The sequence below is a fragment of the Chrysemys picta genome, chromosome 2 (genome assembly GCF_011386835.1).
Source record: "Chrysemys picta bellii isolate R12L10 chromosome 2, ASM1138683v2, whole genome shotgun sequence".
Taxonomy (NCBI): Eukaryota; Metazoa; Chordata; order Testudines; family Emydidae; genus Chrysemys; species Chrysemys picta.
This window is the reverse complement of record NC_088792.1, coordinates 57022602-57043961: the sequence shown is the minus strand read 5'-3', so window position 1 is coordinate 57043961 and position 21360 is coordinate 57022602. Positions and strand designations below refer to the sequence as shown.

At 42.5% G+C, this 21360-nt stretch overlaps 1 protein-coding gene and 1 long non-coding RNA gene across 6 annotated transcripts in view; both read right to left on the bottom strand.

Moving 5' to 3' along the window:
* Positions 1-21360, bottom strand: part of LOC101940774 (uncharacterized) — a 39008-nt gene that overhangs the window by 3337 nt on the left and 14311 nt on the right. The window contains exons 5-6 of one of the 5 annotated variants that reach the window (XR_010598272.1): positions 10361-10442; positions 7492-9119 (exon numbers count right to left, since the gene is read on the bottom strand). The exons of 1 other annotated variant lie outside the window; for it this stretch is intronic. This is a non-coding gene — a long non-coding RNA (uncharacterized LOC101940774). Of the gene's footprint in view, positions 1-7491; positions 10446-19669; positions 20605-21360 lie in introns of those variants that run through there. 3 more of the 5 variants (XR_010598271.1, XR_010598270.1, XR_006175970.2) reach the window with 3 other exon arrangements.
* Positions 16452-18592, bottom strand: LOC135981310 (uncharacterized). The gene is made up of 2 exons (XM_065583186.1): positions 18016-18592; positions 16452-17021 (listed from the first exon to the last, which is right to left on the bottom strand). The coding sequence occupies exons 1-2, from the start codon at positions 18590-18592 to the stop codon at positions 16546-16548; spliced, it is 1053 nt and encodes a 350-aa protein (XP_065439258.1). The 3' UTR covers positions 16452-16545.

Sequence of the window (21360 nt, the reverse complement as noted above, 5' to 3'; positions counted from 1 at the left end):
TATTAGTCATGATGCAGAAAAGGCAAATATTCAGTAAATATTTCTCTTCTGCATTCAGGGAGAAGGAGGAGGATGTATTCATATCCTATAGTGATAATAAAATAATTCCTTTTCATCACTAACTTGGAAGGATACTAAACTGCAACTCCTAAAGTTAAACACTTTCAAATCAGCAAGACCAGATAACTTGCATCCAAGCATGTTAAGAGAATTGTCTGGGGAGTTCCCCTGAACCATTAATGTTGATTTTTTTAAATCTTGGAACACTGAAGAAGTTCCAGAGGAACCCGGGGGAAATTCTAAAGGACTGGAGGAAAAAAGCCAATGTACTCATATTTAAATAGGGTATATGGGATGGCAAAGGAAATTATAGGAGGATTAGCCTGCCATCCATCTCAGGCAAAATCAGGGAAAGACTGCGGTGGCATGCAGCTAGTAAAAAATTAAAGGGTGGTGTCATAATTAATGCCAATTAACATGGTTTTATGGAAAACAGGTTGTGTCAAATAAACTTGTTTTTTTATAAGATCACAAGTTTGGTTGATAAAGATCATTGTTTAGATATATTTAGACTTACTTATTCTAACATGTCACTCTGATTAAAAAAACAATCAGCACTATACAAAATCAATGCAGTCTATCAATGGGTTAAAAACTAGTTAACTGGCAGATTGCAACATTAAATTGTAGATGTGGAATTGTCATCCAATGGGGGTGTTTCTAGTGGGGTTCTGCAGGTATCTGTTCTCTGCCCAATGCTATAATGATCTGGAAGAAAATATAAAATTATTGCTAGTAAAATTTTCAGATGACACAAACATTGGTGGAATGGTAATAATGATGAGGGCAGGTCCATTATATAGGCTGACCTGGGCTTGGGCTAAAAGATGGGCTTATTTGAAAAACATGCATTTTAATACAGCCAAATGCAAGGCTATACATCTAGGAACAAAGTGTAGATCACATTTATTAGGAGAGGGACTCTATTCTGGAAAGCAGTGACTCTGAAAAGGATTTAACGGGCATGGCAGATAACCAACTGAACATGAATTGTCAATGCATTGCTGTAGCTAAGAGGGCAAGTGTAGCTTGGTTGTATAAGCAGGGGACTATCAAGTGGGATTAGGGAAGTGGTATTACCTCTGTATACATAATTAGCCAGACTATTACTGGAGTACTGTTCATGTCCAGTTCTGGTTGCCAAATTGGGAGGGGTTTAGAAAAGAACTAGAAGAATGATGTGAGATCTGGAATGCTTGCCATATACTGAGAGACTAAAAAAGTTCAGACTGTTTTGTTCAGGTTAAAAGGTGACTTGATTATGGTCTACAAGTAGCTAAATGTGAAAGAATTCTGATAGTATACACCTCTTAATCTAGCAGAAAAAGCATAGCAAGATCTAGTGGTTGGAAGCTAAACCTGGTTACAGATATTCAGACTAGAAATAAAACACAATTTTTAAGTGAGACAACTTACCTAGAGATGTGGTGGATTCTCCATACTAACAGTCTGTAACTGAGTGCTATAGCCCAAAGAGAAGTTATATGCTGATGTAGAAGTTATTGGATGAGGTTCTGTAGCCTATATTGTACAGGTGATCAGATCAGATGATCATAATGACCCCTTTTAGCTTTAAAACTGATAAATATATGAAAGACATTGTAATGGTGGCCTTTACAGTATAAAATAACATAATCAGAAGGACTAGAATTTTTTTGAATGAACGACAGAAGGAAGGATGGCACTGTGGTTAAGAAACAGGACTGACAATGAGAAGATCTCATCTGCTGCAGACTTCTTATGTTATCTTAGTGACGTTGCTTAGGTCTGTGCATAGTTGAATCTACTCTGCTATATGGTACTGCAAAAATCAGACATGTTTGCACAAAGGTCAAACTGGCCAATTGTGTACTCAAATACAGGGTTTGCATGTGCAATTGGATTAATTGTATGTGCAAATTAGGCACATAAATTATTGTAATTTTTCAAGAATCCTAAAATGTCCTGGACCCACTATAGAAACAAATTCATGAATGAACCCAGCTGAGAAGAGTGACAGAAAATACTATGTAAGTGCAAAGAACATATTTATTCATTAAGAAAACTAAGGCTACGTCTACACTGGGAACTAGGCATGTGGTTCCCAGCTCAAGTCGACATACTCGTGCTAGCGCTCATTGAGCTAGTGTCCTAAAAATAGTAGCTTAGCCATGGCAGTAAGGGCAGAGGAGAGTGGTGGCACAGGCTAGTCAGCCTGAGTACTTACCCATCGGCTCATGCCACCATCCATGGTACCACAGCTACACTATTTTTAGCATAGTAGTTTGATGAGCGCTAGCACAAGTATGTCTACTCGAGTTGGGAATCACCCCCAGTTCCAAGTGTAGACGTTGCGTTAGGTTCTCGGTATCATGTAATAATATTTGGGAATACCTCTGTTATGAAACTTAGTGCTAATAGTATTTTATGTTCTGTAGAAAGGGGTCAAAAATGCAAACTTGAACCCAGACCCCATTACCAGCATGTCAGTGGAAAAACTAGAAACAGATGCAAAAACGCATAGATTTGATCTACCTGCAATATGGTGCAGGACTCATGTCTATCTATGTAATCTAAAACACTGTTTTCTCATTATTGCAGCCACAGGCAGGCCTCTGCCTTTTTAGTTATAATAGATAGATAAATACATTTAGTTTTATGCTCATCTTTATTATAAGAGTATGCCTCTTTATATTTCAACCCTTCTTATTAACACATCCTCACCCTCCTAGAGGTTTTTACTAAGAAACTGAACTCTTCAGCTCTCTGGTTACAGATACTTAATGCCATCTATTTTTTATGTCCTTAAGGCTACTTCTTCAACTAGGTATCCCATCTCTCAGGGCTGTTCCTGAAAACTTTTATTATTTACATCTCTTGATCTCCTCTATGCTTCCTCCCAGTCCTCTCTTGCCAACGCTTGGTGCCTGTCAAATTTTTGCTGGATTTAGGATACTTCTGGAGCTTGGAACTTTTCAGGAAACAATGACTTTCTGTGATCATGGGTTGAACTACCTTTTTCTGCTATGTTAGTTTTATTAGCATGGAAACTGTTTGGTCATTCTAGTGCTTGGTTAATTAGGAATATGGGGCATATAAACTGCTAATTTAATTGAGAGAATTTGGGTACTTACTTCCAAGTAAACTGCTCCACACCAGCCTTGACTATTTCTGAACAGACTGGGCCTGGCACACAAGGGTCTCCATGCCCTGTATACCACAGTTTTGAGGGCATTGCAGTCTTGACAATAAATCATCCAGGCAGCTCTCTGTAGTACTGCTCCCCTCCTCCCAAGGGAGGTCTGTGGATGTTATGGAGTTGCCATGAGGGAGCATTTTGCTGGATCTGAATGCTGAACTGACTTCTCTTTTCCCCCATAGGACAAATGTAGTACCTTTTGGGGATCTGGAAGGGGATTGTGGAGAGTGTTCCTGCTTCTCCTGTTCTACACTGGAGGATTCTTTTGCCTATTACAGCCCTTAATTTCTCCTGGCAACTGGTTCTGTTTCAGAGCTGTCAGTCACCTGTGCAGTTCAAGGGACATGGCTCCCTTTATGGCTTTTATCTATCAACCAGGAGGAACCTGCACCCTTGCCTCACCAGCAAGGGGGTCAGGAAGGTAAGAAGTATCTTGTTCTCACCTACTTTCATATGGTAGATAACCATCTATGCTGAATAATTCATGTGTGTGGCAGGTTCATGCATAGCTTAGTGAATGAAGGAGTGAGCTCATAAATGAACATGGCTAGCGAACGCAGGCATATAAATCTTTCAAGTTGTAGTCCTTCATTTTAATGACATACCTCAGCCCATTGGTCCAGTCCAAAGTAAATCCATAACAAGTCATAGCTGGAGAAACCTCTGAGATTCTGTTAGCAATCTGTTATGTCATGTTGTTCGAGGTCTCTAACACAGAAGTCCCTTGTTTAAATGACTGCGCTTTATTTGGCCCACTGTGTCAAGGCACAGAGGAGTGTGGCTTCTAACCCCCAAATCATGAACATCATTCTAACACACTGTAAATGTTGTTAAACACTGGACTACTGCTTATTATAATGTAGTGAAGATAATTCTGCTCACGTTTGTAGTAACTCATGTAATTAAAAATGAATACAGGTTTAATTCATAATTTTATTGTGATGAAATTACTCTCCGTTATATAGCAATATGTATTGGGTCCTTTTTTTTCATGGCAGCTTTGTGTGTTAGGACAGGCGGTTTAGAGGAAACATTTGCAGTAGCCCTGGCTGTAACTTGTAAGGCAATAACTTTAGTGACGCAGTGCCACGTTCATTACCACTGGTGCAGACCCTGGAGGAGGCCCAGGTCTGCTTGGAAGGAGGTTGTGGCACAAGTCACTTGCAGTGTCCTTTCCACAGAGGGAGGCCTATAAGCAACAAGCACTGCCCCCAAAGGGAGACCAAGGGATGCACTGATTCAGAGGGAGGGATAGCTCAGTGGTTTGAGAATTGGCCTATTAAACCCAGGATTGTGAGTTCAATCCTTGAGGGGGCCATTTAAGGATCTGGGGTAAAATCAGTACTTGGTCCTGCTAGTGAAGGCAGGGGGCTGGACTTGATGACCTTTCAAGATCCTTTCCAGTTCTAGGAGATAGGATATCTCCATTTATTTATTATTATGCTCGCAGTACTGTCTGCCAATTAACTGCTCTTGAGATCTCAGTGGAAGCCAAAGCATCCCTCCTGAAGAGGAACCACAGAAGAGTGTGGTGTGAAAACATAGAACTTGGCATCTCCTGATCTAGTGGGTTGGATTTAGCTCTTTATGCTTAAGAACAGCTGAGCAATTGTAAATCTTAATGCACCATGAGATCTTTTTCAGAAAATGATTGTTTTTAAGATTCCACTTCTCTCTCTTCCTGACCTTCCAGCTCTTTTATCTTTTGTGAGTAACCAGAGTGACATATACACATAAGACTAAAGCAAATGCCTCAGGAACACAGTGCCACAGAGACTTGATTATTTCTTCTTGTGGAAGGGGCCAAGGTGTTTCATGATACCATGCAGTTGCAGCTAAGATTGGCTTGTAGCCCAATCAACTAGTCATTTCTTTCCGGTGTATTTCTGTATTGGACTTTTGCTAAAATGCCCACAAGAGATTTAGATAACTCTGCAAATGCTTTTGCCGGTAGTGAGTGTTAATATAATTTAAAAAATCTGTTCTCCTCCCACCCTTCACCTTTCTTTGTAAAAAAAAAAAAAAAAAGTAAATCATTTGAAAGCCATTTTCAGCAAACACCAGCTTGTTGAATTTCTAGAAAGGTCTATACTTTTTCTGTTTGTGCAATGCTTTAAAACATATCACTGGAATTCAAAAAACAACCCAGCATGCTTGGTAGTTTAGTATATTACAATGCTATAAATCCAAGTATATCAACTGCAAGCCCCTCAGAGTACACTAAAATACTTTCAGGGCCAAAATATGCCCACTCCAGTGAAGATAGGGTAGTTGGAAAGGGTGGGATAGGAGTCTTTTTACCCTGCTCCAAAACCCACAGTTTATTTGGTCCTGCTGCAGCAACGAGTGCTGGACTTGATGACTTCTCAAGGTCCCTTCCAGCTCCACATTTCTGTGATTGTTGGGCTGCTGCTGCATAAGGGAAATAACCCAAGGGGTGTATCTGAGTGGAGTGAGCAGAGCAAAACTCAGGGACGGGCATGCTGCATCTTTTAAAACACCTCCCAGTGCAACTCCTCTCTTCCTCTCCAGCATGCATCTGACTCTCAAGAGACATAATTTAGCCCAACTTTAATCGTCAAAACCCAGAAAACACATTGTTAAATCTTCCCATTCTATTAATTACGAAGGCTACTGTACCTGGGTACTATAGAGCATAAAATGTAAAATATCATGCTGGTATGTTCCTGCTGTACTCAAAATGGGTACAGTGGTGTGAGTTAAGAATGGAGCATTGCTGGGCATTAGAAAAACATTTACAGTTTGTGACAATCTGTATTCCCTTTTACAAGACTATCATAAACTTTTTACAAAGTATGCCTTGTGAGGTATCATTTAAAAACTCATGATTTGCAGATCTTTATTGTCCTGGTAAAATATGTGTGGCAACATTGTATGCACAGTTATAAGATTATACTATATGATGTTACTAAAACATATTCCAAAGCCTGGGAAGCAGCCACAAAGCCACCTCAGGCAGGTGTCAACGAAATAAAATGGACTATCTCCTGGTGAAGTGGCCATTCTTTGGCAGGAGAAAGGGTGTGAACAAGAGCTACATTTTGGCAAAGAAACAGCAGGAGGGTCCCATCCCCACAGACTTGCTGTCTCCTGAAAATTAGCTGGAGATGATTTTCAAATAAGAGAACTATAAGAAAGGGAAACAGATGCCCCAAAAGATCTCTCCCCTCAACTCTACTCACCGCATCAACAACACTTGATCCTGGAAGAAAGAAATTCAGCCAGTTAGACTTCTAGAACATATGGTGAGAGAGAATTCACTTTGAATTCACTTAGCTTGTTAAGTTAGGTGTTAGTTTGCATTTCACCTTTTATTTCGTTGTAACCAATTCTGACTTTTATGCCTCATTACCTGTAATCACTTAAAATCTATCTTTCTGTAGTTAATCAACTTGTTTTATTGCTTTACCTAAACCAGTGTGCTTTGATTGAAATGTTTGGGAAACTACATTTAAGATAACAGGATTTGTGCATATCATTTTCTATTAATAAAATGTCAGACTTTATATGAGGTTGTGTTGTCCAGGAAAGGGCTGGGCAGTACAAGACACGCATTTTTTGAGGAAAGTCTGGGAATGGGAATTTGCTGGTGGTGTTCTTCAGTGTATTTCATGAGTGGCTAGCTATAGCACTCAGACAGTATAGCTGGGAGTGATTTACATGCTGGAGGTTGTGTGAGCAGACCAGGAGTGGTCGATCTCACAGCAAAGCAGTGTAAAAGGCAATCCAGACTGGAGAATTCAGAGGACAAAGCTGTTCAACAGTCCAGATTGTATGCTGGGTAATGTCACACGGTTATTTAGGAAACTTAACTCAACAGCTATCCAAAAAGTTTGCCTCAAAATGTTTGCGCTCTCCCTTCCATACATAAAATGATGTTGTATCAAGTACTAACTTAGCGGCAGCCAGAGTCAGGGGCAGCTCCAGGCACCAGCGCAGCAAGCACGTGCCTGGGGCGGCAAGCCACGGGGGGCGGTGCGCCAGTCTCTGTGAAGGCGGTATTCAGGCAGCCTTCAGCGGCATGCCTGAGGGAGGCCTGCCGGTCCCGCGGCTTCGGCAGCAATTCGGCAGCGGGTATGCCGAAGGCGCGGGACCGGCAGATCACTCACAGAAACGCCGCTGAATCTGCGTGACCAGCGGACCGCCCACAATCATGCCGCCGAAAGCCGCCTGACTGCCGCCCCAAGCACAGCAAAAAACATAGAGCCGTCCCTGGCCAGAGCCATTGGCATGGAAACTCAGATGTGGAGAAAAGAAAAGGAGAGCAGTGAGAAGGAATCAGAAGAAACATGTGAGAAGTCAGATCCAATCCTTGAGGAACTTACCATCTGCATTCCTGCGTAGGAAAGGAGGTGATAAAAAATAACAGGTTAGAGTAGTGTTATTTCCTAGTCCAAAAAGCTAGGATTTTGAGGAGGAATTTGGAAAAGGAGAGGGATGTTTGAAACACAGATAGAAGGGCAATGTGAAAGAAGTTGCAAGAAAAAAAGATAAAGCCATGGGGTTAGATTCACCCAACATGAAGTACAAATTGTACTGGTGTCAACTTTCTATAGACAACAGAGTACCCTCCCACACTACCTGAAATAGACTGGCATGTCCTGCAGATGTTCTAGTATTGCATATGGTTATATAGTAGTAGAAAGGGTCTATTTCCATTGCCTAGGAAGGAGGTAGAAGAGAGTAAGGGGCATTTAAGTATTAACTTGTTGTCTGATTATTTTACACACTTGTTACAGGGAGAGAAGGGATTTTGTCTTCTGGGAGTCCCTAATGAAAGTGGGGCTCCTAGAGCAGGATGGATGGGAACTCCCTCTTCAACTACTTTTCTGTCCCTAGGCACTAGTTGGGACAGTCAAGACTATGTCTCTTAGCATCCTAAACAGGTTGCATGTGACACTTATTTTTCAGTTAAATTGTCACATTTTTCACAATCTGACCTAACCATTTAAGTTAAAATTATTGCAATGCCCTCCAATAGCTTTTAGTAGGGTCTCTTGCTTGCAGCTTGTTTAGAATGCAGAGGCACAATTTTCATTGAGTTGGATACTATTTTGATCCAACTTTTATGACCATCATGTGGCCCTTAACCCTGACTGCACATTAAATAGTGAATTGGATTTAACTTGGCACCGCCTGGGCCATCGGTTGCATCTGAAGCCAATTGTCATTTGGCATGGCATGGCATTAGGATGTGGAGGCTTACTGTACTGTGGAATCCATCTCATTTCCTCTCTTCCACTTTTTGTAACACCCTAAACCCTTTGTTTTTCCCCAAAGATGTAAAGTCAGGACTGCGAGAAGGAGTTGCAGAGCAACGCACATAGTAAGAAATGAGAGCAGAGAGGTAAGGGAGGATGAATTATTGTAGTGTTTCAAAGGTGAGGAGAAGAAACTTCAAAGTGATGCAGTAAGAGAAAGACTAAGCCAATAACGGGACTCCAGGGAACCGGGGGCAGATTGGGACAACGTAGAGCCCTGGGACAGAAGAATGGCACCTGTGTAGAGGGATTTTGGATAAACAAGAAAGGCTGGAGTTGACAAACAGGTGGTAAGGATACAGACTCCATTTAAAGAAGATAATACATAAAAGTCAGGAATGTAGTCAGATAGAAAGATTCTTAACCCTCTTTCCATTTATGCTGGTTTTAATGGCACTACTACTAAGTCAAGAAGAACATTTTGGCCCCTATTTATTCTTTACAAGAATAATGGTTAATGAAATAATGTAATCGATGATCCCAGGCAACCTTTATTCACATTATGTACAGTTTCTGCAAAATATACCTTTGAACGTGATAATACAGAGCAAGCCCAGCACACTTTGGATCTGTGCATCCACAAATGGCAGCCAGCAAACCTGGAATATGGCAAAAGTCAGTTGAGCTATTGCTCCAACAATCCAGAATTTAACCATGTTCCCAGCACATTAAGAATTTCTATATGTCCATGTATTCTAGGGGTCAACTGAAGTTGGAGACCACCCCCTTTTGGCTGGTGCCAGGTGTCTTGCTGCAAATATGGACTAAACTAATCATTTGAGTGTGTGTAAACTCACCATCAGGTATTAAAGCACCCATTTTGCTGACACCTGTTTGAAGACTGTTGATTCCCTTCTCTCCTACACCTCTTTTTCACCCGTGTAACTCCATTACATTCAATGGAGCACCTCCTGATTTACAGCAATGTAAATAAAAGAAGACTCAGACCCTATTTGCGTCATGTTAATTCCCAACTGTGGATGGGGTTCTGTGTATTCTGCTGATGTAGAATAATTTTACAATGTAAAAGAAAACAGGGATTGTGCTCCAGAATCTTAGGCCTTGTCTACATAGAGGAGTTGCACTGGTTTAGCTATAATCGGTTTTTAAACTGCTTTTGGTTAAACCAGTATAAACCCCCTTGTCTTGGGGCAGGTCTTCACTACAGGGGGGGGTCGATTTAAGATACGCAAATTCGCGTAGCTGAATTCGACGTATCGGAGCCGACTTACCACACTGTGAGGACGGCGGCAAAATCGACCTCCGCGGCTCCCCGTCAACGGCGCTTACTCCCACCTCTGCTGGTGGAGTAAGAGCGTCGATTCGGGGATCGATTGTTGCGTCCCGACGAGACGCGATAATTCGATCCCCGAGAGATCGATTTCTACCCGCCGATTCAGGAGGGTAGTGTAGACCTAGCCTTGGTAGACAGTTATTTCAGTTTCAGTGGCTTATTTTGGTTTAGCTTAATCTATTGCTGTTTGACTAGACTTATACTGGAATAAGCCTAGTTTGAACCCAAATAAGAGTGTCCAGACAGCCTTTTGCATCAGAGATATTTTGCTTGTTTTGTAAACAAGCCCACAGTTTTCATTTAGAAAAAAAATGTTTCTAGCTTTTATGGTTGTGAAAATAACCTTGAAAATGTGACCTGAGTTCAAATCAATGCAGGAATGTCTGCCTGAGTTTACAGAAAGCCAGATACAATAGCTCTAAGAGAGATGAACTTATAGTAATTCCATCTAGTTCAGCCACCTTTGCAGCTGGAATGGTCTGCAGTGATTTTAACTTTGTTAGAAGATTCCTTGCCATATTCCCAGGAATATGAGAACTGCCATACCTGATCAGACCAGTAGTCCATGTAGGCTGGGTATCCTGGCTCCAGATACTTCAGAGGAAGGTGTAAGAAAACTCATAATATCCTGCTGGTAGGGGAAGTTTCATCTTAGTTTCATGCAGTTTTTTGGCTGGCTAATGCACTATGTGTTTATATCCCTTATATCTTTTTATCCTATCTGTCATCTATCATGTATATCTATTGTTTGAACTATTCTCTACAGGTTCAGCCATAAAGGTCACAATAGGACATAGGTCATAAGTCAAAACAGATCAAAAGCTATAGTGTGCCAAATGTTGTAATATAATTCATGCTAGTGTATATAGCACATACATAAAGTGATAGCTCATGTTAGGACATTGCCTCATATTGCTCTTATAGTGCTACAGCTCCCCTAAGAGCGTTACAATATCCTTTTAACTTTCTCATGGATTCGCCTAGCTGAGAGTTATTTCTGGCCAGTGGAATGTACAGAGTTACCTTTTGGGTATTATTTAAGCAGGCGTTTTGTGATTTTGCCAGAGATCTTTTTTGCAGGAGTCAAGGTGTGTATTGTTTCCCTAGTTTAAAAAAGAGAGAGAGAGGAGGAAACTGAAGATTTACACTTTGGCATAAAGACATATTGGGTATATGATCCCTTGGTCACAGCAGGGATATGCGGGAGAAGCCATATTCAATCAACTTTAGGTGCCACAATTTTTTGTATTCCACCTTAAAACAAAAAATAGACAACTTGTAACCTAATACTTCTGTTTCTGGTGTTGAGGAATGTTGTTTTTATTTTATTTTCTAAATGCTGCCACTTACGTTTTTGCTCATTGTTCTGTTTCTCTTGGATGAGAAAGAGATAAAGAATGAAAGAAAAAAACTCTGAAAATGATCCTTTTCCTATGGACTCTTCACCCTCCTCTCACTCTTTTGACTTTTCCCCCTTTGGGTACACATTGGAAAAGTCATTACTTGTGTGTGGAGGAAAAAGCATTTAATGAATCACAAAATCATTCAATTATTCTTAAAAACACTTCACATCACACATCTTTTTCCAAGTAAAGTGTGCATTTTTCACATTTAAATGGTGCATAACTAACTTATACAATGAGTCCCTAGAGTTAGAGACATTTTTATAGAAGGGTTCCAGAAGTATACACAGCATTTTGATGTATGTCAGCATTAAAGACCCTATATTTAAGATGCAGAGTTTCCTTCTCTCTCTTCTCTGTCTTTCAACAATATTTACGCAAATAGTGTTAGTGTTGTAGTGAAACTACCTAGCTTGTACCATAGTTAGGTTCATGTGCTTTGCTTAGCTCAGAGTGCTGCATTACCATATGATAAATTTCTAGTGATCCTTAGCAGCTGGTGTGGTAGCCATAGTATTTAGAATTTTTATAATGAAATATCTATTTGTGGAGGACTGTAGTACTAGAAATGAGAGACTTCCTCTACAAGTCAAATTATTCTCAGTTGTTTGTTGGGTCTCATTTTACTCTCATATCAACTATTCACAAGTTTAATTCCACTGATTCTATAGGAGTTACTCTGGGTTTATGTACAGTGTAACTGAGAACAAAATCTGTCCTAATCTGTTTTTATTTTCTGGTGCTCTTCTGCCCTTTTTTTACTCTCTTCCCCCTTCCTCCCCCGGCCCTTGAGTTTTTGTACGAACTTCAGCTGAAAAATCTCACTTTCTGAATGTTATGAAAATGTGTGCTCTGTGCACAGCAGGGCTATTGGGTTTGCAAAATTAGTATGAGGGCCAGATCTTCAGCTAGTGTAACTGGGCATAGCCCCATTCACTTCAATGGTGCTATGCTGATTTATACCAGCTGAGGATCTGGCTTTGCATTTGTAAACCTTTTTTCTCTCTGGGATTTAAACATACATTTTTTTTCTTGGAGAGTCAGCTTTTAAACAATCCTTGTTTTACTAGCAGATTGGAATTATTGGACTATAATAGGGATAGCAGAAAACTGCTACCCTCAGAAAAGGTAGACTGACATAGTTAGTGCTGTATGTATTGTATGTTTAGATGAGATACATTCTTTCTTTAGAATTTTTCTCCTTCCCTTGTTGTACCATTTTTTTCAGTCTTTCCTATCCAAAATGTGAATTCAGAAACTTTCATGGTTGCAGTCAAGCTTTCAGACTCAAGACTTTCCTGAAGGTACAAAAATTGGGCAAAATAAGTTACCTATCCCTATAATTCTCTGTTTCAGTTGAACAGTACAGTGTGTATTAGTGCATAATTTTCTATTTCCTTTCATTTCTCTGGAGTCCAGAGGGTGTTTTAAATTTACTTAGCCGTAAAATTTATAATATTTCACTTCGCAAGACAAGTCTTTTAAATTCACTCGCATATCACTAGTCTGTAATACTAATGCTAGATGGCATTATGATAGACATACGTTCAGACTGTATTAGTTCCCATAGTGTGGGAAAAATCCTGGTCAAATGCAAGATGACATTAAAGGGAGACACCCTTTATGCAGCAAAACCAGGGCCCGCATGCAGTTGATTAATCCTGAACTGGTTGAGTCTGCCCTAGAAGGCAAAAAAGGAGGTCTGGAATTGAAGTCATCATGGATTAGCAGGCCAGAAGGGACCATTGTGATCCTCTAGTCTGTCCTCCTGTGTAACACAGGCCAGAGGACTTCCCTGAATTAATTTCTCTCTGAACTAGAGAATATCTCAGAGAAAGCATTTAATCTCAATATAAAATGTTCCAGTGATGAAGACTCCACCACCGCTCTTAGTGAGACATTCCAAAGATTAATTACCCTCACTTAAAAAAAAAAAAAAAGCACCTTATTTCTTTTCTAGTCTGAATTCATCTAGCTTCAACTTCCAGCCATTGCATCTTATTATACTTTGGTCTGCCACACTGAAGTGCCTTCTACTATCACACCTCTATTCCCCATGTAGGTACTTCTAAACAATGATCAAACCACCCCTTAACCTTCTCTTTGATAGACTCAAGGAGCTCAATCCATTAAATTTATCACTATAAAGCATGTTTTCTAATCCTTTAGTCATGTCATCACTCTTCTCTGAACCCTCTCCAATTTACTTCAATTCTGGACACCTGAACTGGACATATTGTTCCAGTAGCAGTTATGCCAGTGCCAAGTAGAGAGGTTATACAATCTGCCTACTACTTGATATTCCCATTTATACATCCAAGGATCACATTAGCCCTTTTGGCTATAGTGTCGCACTGGGTGCTCATGTTCAGCTCACCATCCACCATGATCATTTAATTTTTTTTTTAATTTCCTGAGTCCCTGCTTCCCAGGATAGTGTCCCCGTCCTGTAAGGATGTATGGTCTACATTTTTTGTTACTAGAGGCATGACTTTACATTTAGCCATATTGAAATACATATTGTTTTGCATGTGATGAGCTTACCAAGCGAACCAGGTTGCTTTGTATCAGTGACCTGTCCTGTTAATTCTTTACCACTTTCCTCGATGTTTGTGTTATCTGTAATTATTTTATTTTCTTCCAGACCATTGATGAAAATGTTAAATAGAGCAGGGCAAGGACCTAGATCATTTGCTTTTGAGCTGTCAGTGACTCAGAAACTACTAAGGTCATTTTAGAGTGTCCTTCTTCCCCTTTTGCCTCCGTGATCCTTCCTAAATAGGTTATATTCCAGTTATGCAAATCTTCCCAACGGGTTTCAGTAATACCATCTACGTAGAATTTGTGCTAATAAATGGTTGATTCCATTGCCTCTTATTTATTACTAACATTCCTAGCATGGGTGTAAAGACAGTTAGGCCTTGTCTACACTACGAGAGTAGTTCGATTTTACTTGCATCGAATTTTTGTAATCGATATTGCAAAGTCGAACGTGTGTGTCCACACTAAGGACAGTAATTCGACTTTGTGCGTCCACACTAACGGTGATAGCGTCGCCATTCGAAGCGGTGCACTGTGGTCAGCTATCCCACAGTTCCCGCAGTCCCCTCTGCCCATTGGAATTCTGGGTGTAGCCGGCAATGCCTTCTGGGTAACAAAATGAGTCGAGGGTGCTTTTGGGAAACTGTCGTCATCCGTCCATCACTCCCGCCCTCCCTCCCTGAAAGCGCCGGCGGGAAAACAGTTCGCGCGCTTTTCCAGTCATTGACAGCGCGGACGCCACTGTACTCCGAGCATGGAGCCCGCTGCGACCATCGCTGCAGTTGTGGCCGCTCTCAACGTCTCGCAGCTTATCATAAAGGTTTCCCTGAGGCAGATGCAGAAAAGTCAGGCAAGGAGGCTACGGCACCGCGGTGATGTCCTGAAGTCTGAGAGTAGCACAGACCTGTCAGAAAGCAGGCGACCCAGCGCCGAGGACATCACAGTGGCAATGGGTCATGTTGATGCCGTGGAACGGCGATTCTGGGCACGGGAGACAAGCACTGAGTGGTGGGACCGCATAGTGCTGCAGGTCTGGGATGAATCCCAGTGGCTGCGAAACTTTCGCATGCGGAAGGGAACTTTCCTGGAACTTTGTGAGTTGCTGTCCCCTGCCCTGAAGCGCAGTGACACCCGGTTGCGAGCTGCACTGAGTGTACAGAAGCGAGTGGCCATAGCCCTGTGGAAGCTTGCAACGCCAGACAGCTACCGGTCAGTCGCGAACCAGTTTGGGGTGGGCAAATCTACCGTGGGGGTTGTTGTGATGCAAGTAGCGAAGGCAATCGTTGATGTACTGCTGCCAAAGGTAGTGACCCTGGGAAACGTGGAGGCGATCATAGATGGCTTCGCAGCGATGGGATTCCCAAACTGCGGTGGGGCCATAGATGGAACTCACATCCCTATCCTGGCACCGGACCACCAGGCCACCCAGTACATTAACCGAAAGGGATACTTTTCCATGGTGCTGCAAGCACTGGTGGACCACAGGGGACGTTTTACCAACATCTACGTGGGATGGCCGGGCAAGGTTCATGACGCTCGTGTTTTCAGGAACTCTGGTCTGTTTAGACGGCTGCAACAAGGTATTTACTTCCCGGACCACAAAATAACTGTTGGGGATGTGGAGATGCCTATAGTCATCCTCGGGGACCCAGCCTACCCGCTAATGCCCTGGCTCATGAAGCCCTATACTGGCGCCCTGGACACTGAAAAAGAACTCTTCAACTACCGGCTGAGCAAGTGCAGAATGGTGGTGGAGTGTGCTTTTGGCCGTCTCAAGGGGAGATGGAGAAGCTTACTGACTCGCTGTGATCTCAGCGAAACCAATATCCCCATTGTTATAGCAGCTTGCTGTGTGCTCCACAATCTCTGTGAGAGCAAGGGGGAGACCTTTATGGCGGGGTGGGAGGTTGAGGAAAATAGCCTGGCTGGTGATTACTCACAGCCAGACAGCCGGGCGATTAGAAGAGACCAGCGGGAAGCGCTGTGCATCCGGGAGGCTTTGAAAGCAAAGTTCCTGAGTGAGCAGGGTAACCTGTGATTTTATAGTTTGTGTACTGAGAAGCTAAACCTGCCCCCGTTTCTTTACCCAGGTAATGTTGACTATCCTATCCAGTTACATACCCCCTTCACCCCCCCTCCAACACACGTGTCGAAATAAAAATAGTTCTACTTTGTTAAAGCACACCGTTTTCTTTAATACTGTTTTAGCGGGAATTTTTTAAAACTGGGACGCAGACTGTGGTGCGGGGCGGGTCTAGTGTTGTGATGCGAATGCAGCTTCTAAACTCAAGGATTGACAGGCTCCGCTGCGGTGGGATGCTTGTTTCAACGGAGCCTGTCACCCCTCCTGATCGGGACTGTGTGTATGGGAGGTCTATTTGACTTTGTGGCAGGGGGAGGACGGTTACAGATCCCATGCTGTGTGGCTCTGTGATCCTGTCTAAGGACCGGCGCTTAAGATCTGTAACTGCCCTCCCCCGCCACAAAGTCACAGAGCAACCCACCCCCCCCAACATTACATCAAAACAACCTCCCAGACTAACCGGGGCAACTAGTCACTGCATCACTGCACTGTGTATGTGCCCTGCTGCTGTGCCTGCCCCCGACTATGTACCCTGCCAAAGGAGACTGTCCTGTCCAATTTCCAACCCCCTTTCCCCTCCTCCTCCAAAAGAACATGATTGAAACAGTAGTTAACAGAAACGAATTTTTTATTATCAACTACACATGGCATTGGGAGGTGAAACTTGGACGTGGGCTTGTGTCAGGCGGGAAGGAAAGAACTTTTCAAATTTTGGGAAATGAGAGCCTTCTGCTACTAGAGCTCTCTGCAGGGGTGGAGTGAGAGTTAGCAGGGACTCTGCCGCCTCTCCTTCTTTGCACTTTGGGTGAGGTGGGTATGGGACTTGGTGGCGGGGGAGGGCGGTTAGAGATGGACTGCAGCGGGGCTCTGTCCTCCTGCCTCCGTTCCTGCAGAACATCCACAAGGCGCCGGAGCGTGTCCGTTTGCTCCCTCAGTAGTCCAAGCAGCGTTTGAGTCGCCTGCTGGTCTTCCTGCCGCCACCTCTCCTCCCGATCCATGTTGGCTTGGTGCATTCGGGTCAAGTTCTCCCGCCACTGGGTCTGCTGTGCTGCCTGGGCTTGGGAAGAGGCCATAAGCTCAGAGAACATGTCCTCCCGTGTCCTCTTCTTCCTACGCCTAATCCGCGCTAGCCTCTGGGAGTGTGATTCCAGGCTAGGTTGTGAGACAGTCGCAGACGGGGCTGTGGAAATGGGAAAAAGGGAGTGAATTCCTCTGAAAGATAAATGTAGTTGTGAACAAAGAACATAGTCTTTCTCTGTGAACAAGACCATGCACAGCACCTTTCACATGCGCACTCAGCACAAGGTCGAATTCTCGGCCTTCGCATTCTGTGCCTGGGGTCTTGAACAGCACATTTGAGAAGCGAAGCAGCACAACGGAATTTCTGTTGCAGGCAGACATGGTAAGCCGTACACTTGTGGCAGTTTAAAACTTTTATATTACCACTGGCCTCATTTCACATTTAAATCAATGTCAGTCCCTGCTGCCAGCAATCCGGCAAGCGGGAACTCTGCCCCTGTCCCACCCCCTCGCGGCTGTCCCCGGGAACGATCCCTTTCGGCTGCCCCTCTCCCGCCTCCACCGCGTGGCTGCAAACCAGCGGTGACAGTTCTGTAAAGGAACGGGAAAGCAGTCCCAACACTAACATTCCCCTACCTAATTAAAAGCAGGTCACCATGGCCGACATCACCCTGATGAGGATCTCCGAGAGCGACAAAGAGAGAATGCTCCGGGAAAGCCTCCAAAGACCAGGGCCGTATGCCGCCCTGCTGTGCAGAGCAATGATCCCCGAGTACCTGATAATCTCGTGGCGCGGCAACGTGTCGTACTTCGGAGGACCCAATAAGGCCGCTCTCCCCAAGAACCTCATGCAACGGCTTTCAAGTTACCTCCAGGAGAGCTTCATCGAGATGTCCCAGGAGGATTACTGCTCTATCCCCGCACATATAGACCGCATTTTACTGTAGCTGCAGTAGCAGGGAATACACAGTAGAGCGGCTTGTGCAGGACAATCACTGAAAACCGGACATTGCTAGATTTCTTTTCAAAACTTGCACTGCCCCTTACTAAACCGTTAAGCGCCTAGGGCACACTAATCATGAACAACCCATTCTTTTAATTGTTAATATTCCTGTTTTGTTAAAAATAAATGTTTAGATGTTTACAACACTTACTGGCTGATCCTTCACCAGATTCTGTGTCCGGGGTAATGGCTGGGGACGCTTCGTAGGGGATCTCTGTAAGGGTGATGAAGAGATCCTGGCTGTCGGGGAAATCAGCGTTGTGAGAGCTGCCAACTGCCTCGCCCTCCTCATCTCCTTCCTCATCTTCCCCGTCCCCTAACATGTCTGAGGAACCGGCCGTGGACAGTATCCCATCCTCAGAGTCCACGGTCACTGGTGGGGTAGTGGTGGCGGCAGCACCGAGGATGGAATGCAGTGCCTCGTAGAAACGGGATGTCTGGGGATGGGATCCGGAGCGTCCGTTTGCCTCTTTGGTCTTCTGGTAGCCTTGTCTCAGCTCCTTGATTTTCACGCGGCACTGCGTTGCATCCCGGCTGTATCCTCTCTCTGCCATGTCTTTAGAGATCTTCTCGTAGATCTTTGCATTCCTTCTTTTGGATCGCAGCTCGGAAAGCACGGACTCATCGCCCCACACAGCGATGAGATCCAAGACTTCACGATCAGTCCATGCTGGGGCTCTCTTTCTATTCCCAGACTGCACGGCCATCACTGCTGGAGAGCTCTGCATCGTTGCCAGTGCTGCTGTGCTCGCCACGATGTCCAGACAGGAAATGAGATTCAAACTGGCCAGACAGGAAAAGGAATTCAAATTCAAATTTTCCCGGGGCTTTTCCTGTGTGGCTGGTCAGAGCATCCGAGCTCGCACTGCTGTCCAGAGCGTCAACAGAGTGGTGCACTGTGGGATAGCTCCCGGAGCTATTAGCGTCGATTTCCATCCACACCTAGCCTAATTCGACATGGCCATGTCGAATTTAGCGCTACTCCCCTCGTCGGGGAGGAGTACAGAAGTCGAATTAAAGAGACCTCTATGTCGAACTAAATAGCATCGCAGTGTGGACGGGTGCAGGGTTAATTCGATTTAACGGCGCTAACTTCGACAGTTTAGCCTAGTGTAGACCAGGCCTTAGATAATTTCTTTTTATGCTCCTTGGTGCTTTGGTTAATTTTGTCCTTTACCTTGACTTTGTTGTCAATGAGTGATCATTTGTTCCCCCTTTCATCCTCACATTTTTTGTTGATTTTAAGTCAGTGAAGCTTGGACAATTTACATCAGCTCAGGATCAGCCTTGGCATCTCTCTTGATTTTAATAGGAGCTGGATTAGGCCCTAGACGCGCAAGTACATCTTCCTATTGACCTTTAAAGTAAAATGTATAGATCCTTGGAATCATATGTACAGCATGAGAATATTAAATATATAAACAGTATTCATATTTACTGTAATACATTAATGCATTTGCATTTACAGTAGTAAAATATTTCACAGCAAAACTCCCAGTAAAATCATTAGGGACAGGATTTGACCTCAAGTATGTTCAAATCTTCAGCCATCCAGCAGCTTCTCTGACAAAGGCTAGTCCAATATAGTGACTTTACTCCACACCAGACTCATTACAAAATTCAGTTCCTGGGCCATAACTCCAAGTTTTCTCCCCCTGCATTTAATCATGTCTTTGGAGAGATAGTGAACAACTGAAAAAACTGACTTGAACAGAGGTATTTCACTTAGTGTATTATTTTTCTATCAACTTTTGTTACAATACTTAACAGAAAATAATCCCTAAATATGGTTTGAAACAGAAAAATATTGAACAAAATTTTATTCGCATACCAAATCATTGCTAATTAGGGCTGTCAAGCGATTAAAAAAATATCATGATTAATCACATGATTAAAAAAATTAATCGCAATTAATCACACTGTTAATAATAGAATACTATTTAAATATTTTTGGATGTTTTCTATATTTTCAAATATATTGATTTCAATTACAACACAGCACACAAAGTGTACAGTGCTCACATTTGTTTTATTACAAATATTTGTGCTGTAAAAAACAAAATAGTATTTTTCAATTCAACTCATACAAGTACTGTAATGCAATTTCTTTATCATGAAAGTTGAATTTACAAATGTAGAATTATGTACAAAAAATAACTGCATTCAAAAATAAAAAAGTAAAACTTTAGAGCCTACAAGTCCATTCAGTCCTACTTCTTGTTCAGCCAGTCACTTAGACATACAAGTTTGTTTACATTTGCAGGAGATAATGTTGCCTGCTTCTTGTTTACAATGTCACCTGAGTGTGAGAACAGGCATTCACATGGCACTGTTGTAGCCAGTGTTGCAATATATTTACATGACAGATGTGCTAAGGAGTCATATGTCCCTTCATGCGTCAACCACCATTCCAGAGGACACATATACGTGCTCATGATGGGGTCTGCTTGATAATGATCCAAAGCAGTGCAGACCAATGCATGTTCACTTTCATCATCTGAGTCACATGCCACCAGTAGAAGTTTGGTTTTCTTTTTTGGTGGTTCGGGTTCTGTAGTTTCCGCATCAAGTGTTGCTTTTTTAAGACTTCTGAAAGCATGCTCTACACCTCATTCCTCTCAGATTTTGGAAGACACTTCAGATTCTTAAACCTTGGGTCAAGTGCTGTAGTTATCTTTAGAAATCTCACATTGGTACCTTCTTTGCGTTTTGTCAAATCTGCAGTGAAAGTGTCCTTAAACTGAAAAACATGTGCTGGGTCATCATCCGAGACTGGTATAATATGAAATACATGGCAGAATGTAGGTAAAATAGAGCAGGGGACATACAATTCTCCACCAAGGAGTTCAGTCAAAATTTAATTAATGCGTTATTTTTTTTAACGAGTGTCAGCAGCATGGAAGCATGTCCTCTGGAATTGTGACTGAAGCATGAAGGGGCATACGAATGATTAGCATATCTGGCACATAAATACCTTGCAATGCCTGCTATAAAAGTGCCATGCGAATGCCTGTTCTCACTTTCAGGTGACGTTGTAAATAAGAAGCAGGCAGCAGTATCTCCTGCAAATGTTAACAAACTTGTTTGTCTGAGCGATTGGCTGAATAAGAAGTAGGACTTGTAGGCTCTAAAGATTTTTTGTTACATAACTACACTCAAAAACAAAAGAATGTAAATCTACATTTGTAAGTTGCATTTTCACGATAAAGAGATTGCATTACGGTACTTGTATGAGGTGAATTGAAAAATACGATTTCTTTTGTTTATCATTTTTACAGTGCAAATATTTGTAATAAAAATAATAATATAAAGTGAGCACTGTACACTTTGTGTTCTGTGTTGTAATTGAAACAATATATTAGAAAATGTAGAAAAACATTCAAAATATTTACTAAATTTCAATTGGTATTATATTGTTTAACATTGTGATTAAAACTGATTAATTGCGATTAAATTTTTAATCACTAGTAATTTTTTTCAGTTAATCGCGTGAGTT

Bases quoted from the DNA above. Each gene is read 5' to 3' on its own strand.
- LOC135981310 (XM_065583186.1), bottom strand. From the start codon at position 18,592: ATGCAGAGCTCTCCAGCAGTGATGGCCGTGCAGTCTGGGAATAGAAAG. The intron at 17,022-18,015 runs GTAAGTGTTGTA...CCATTTCCACAG, and splicing joins ATCTGGTGAAGGATCAGCCA to CCCCGTCTGCGACTGTCTCA.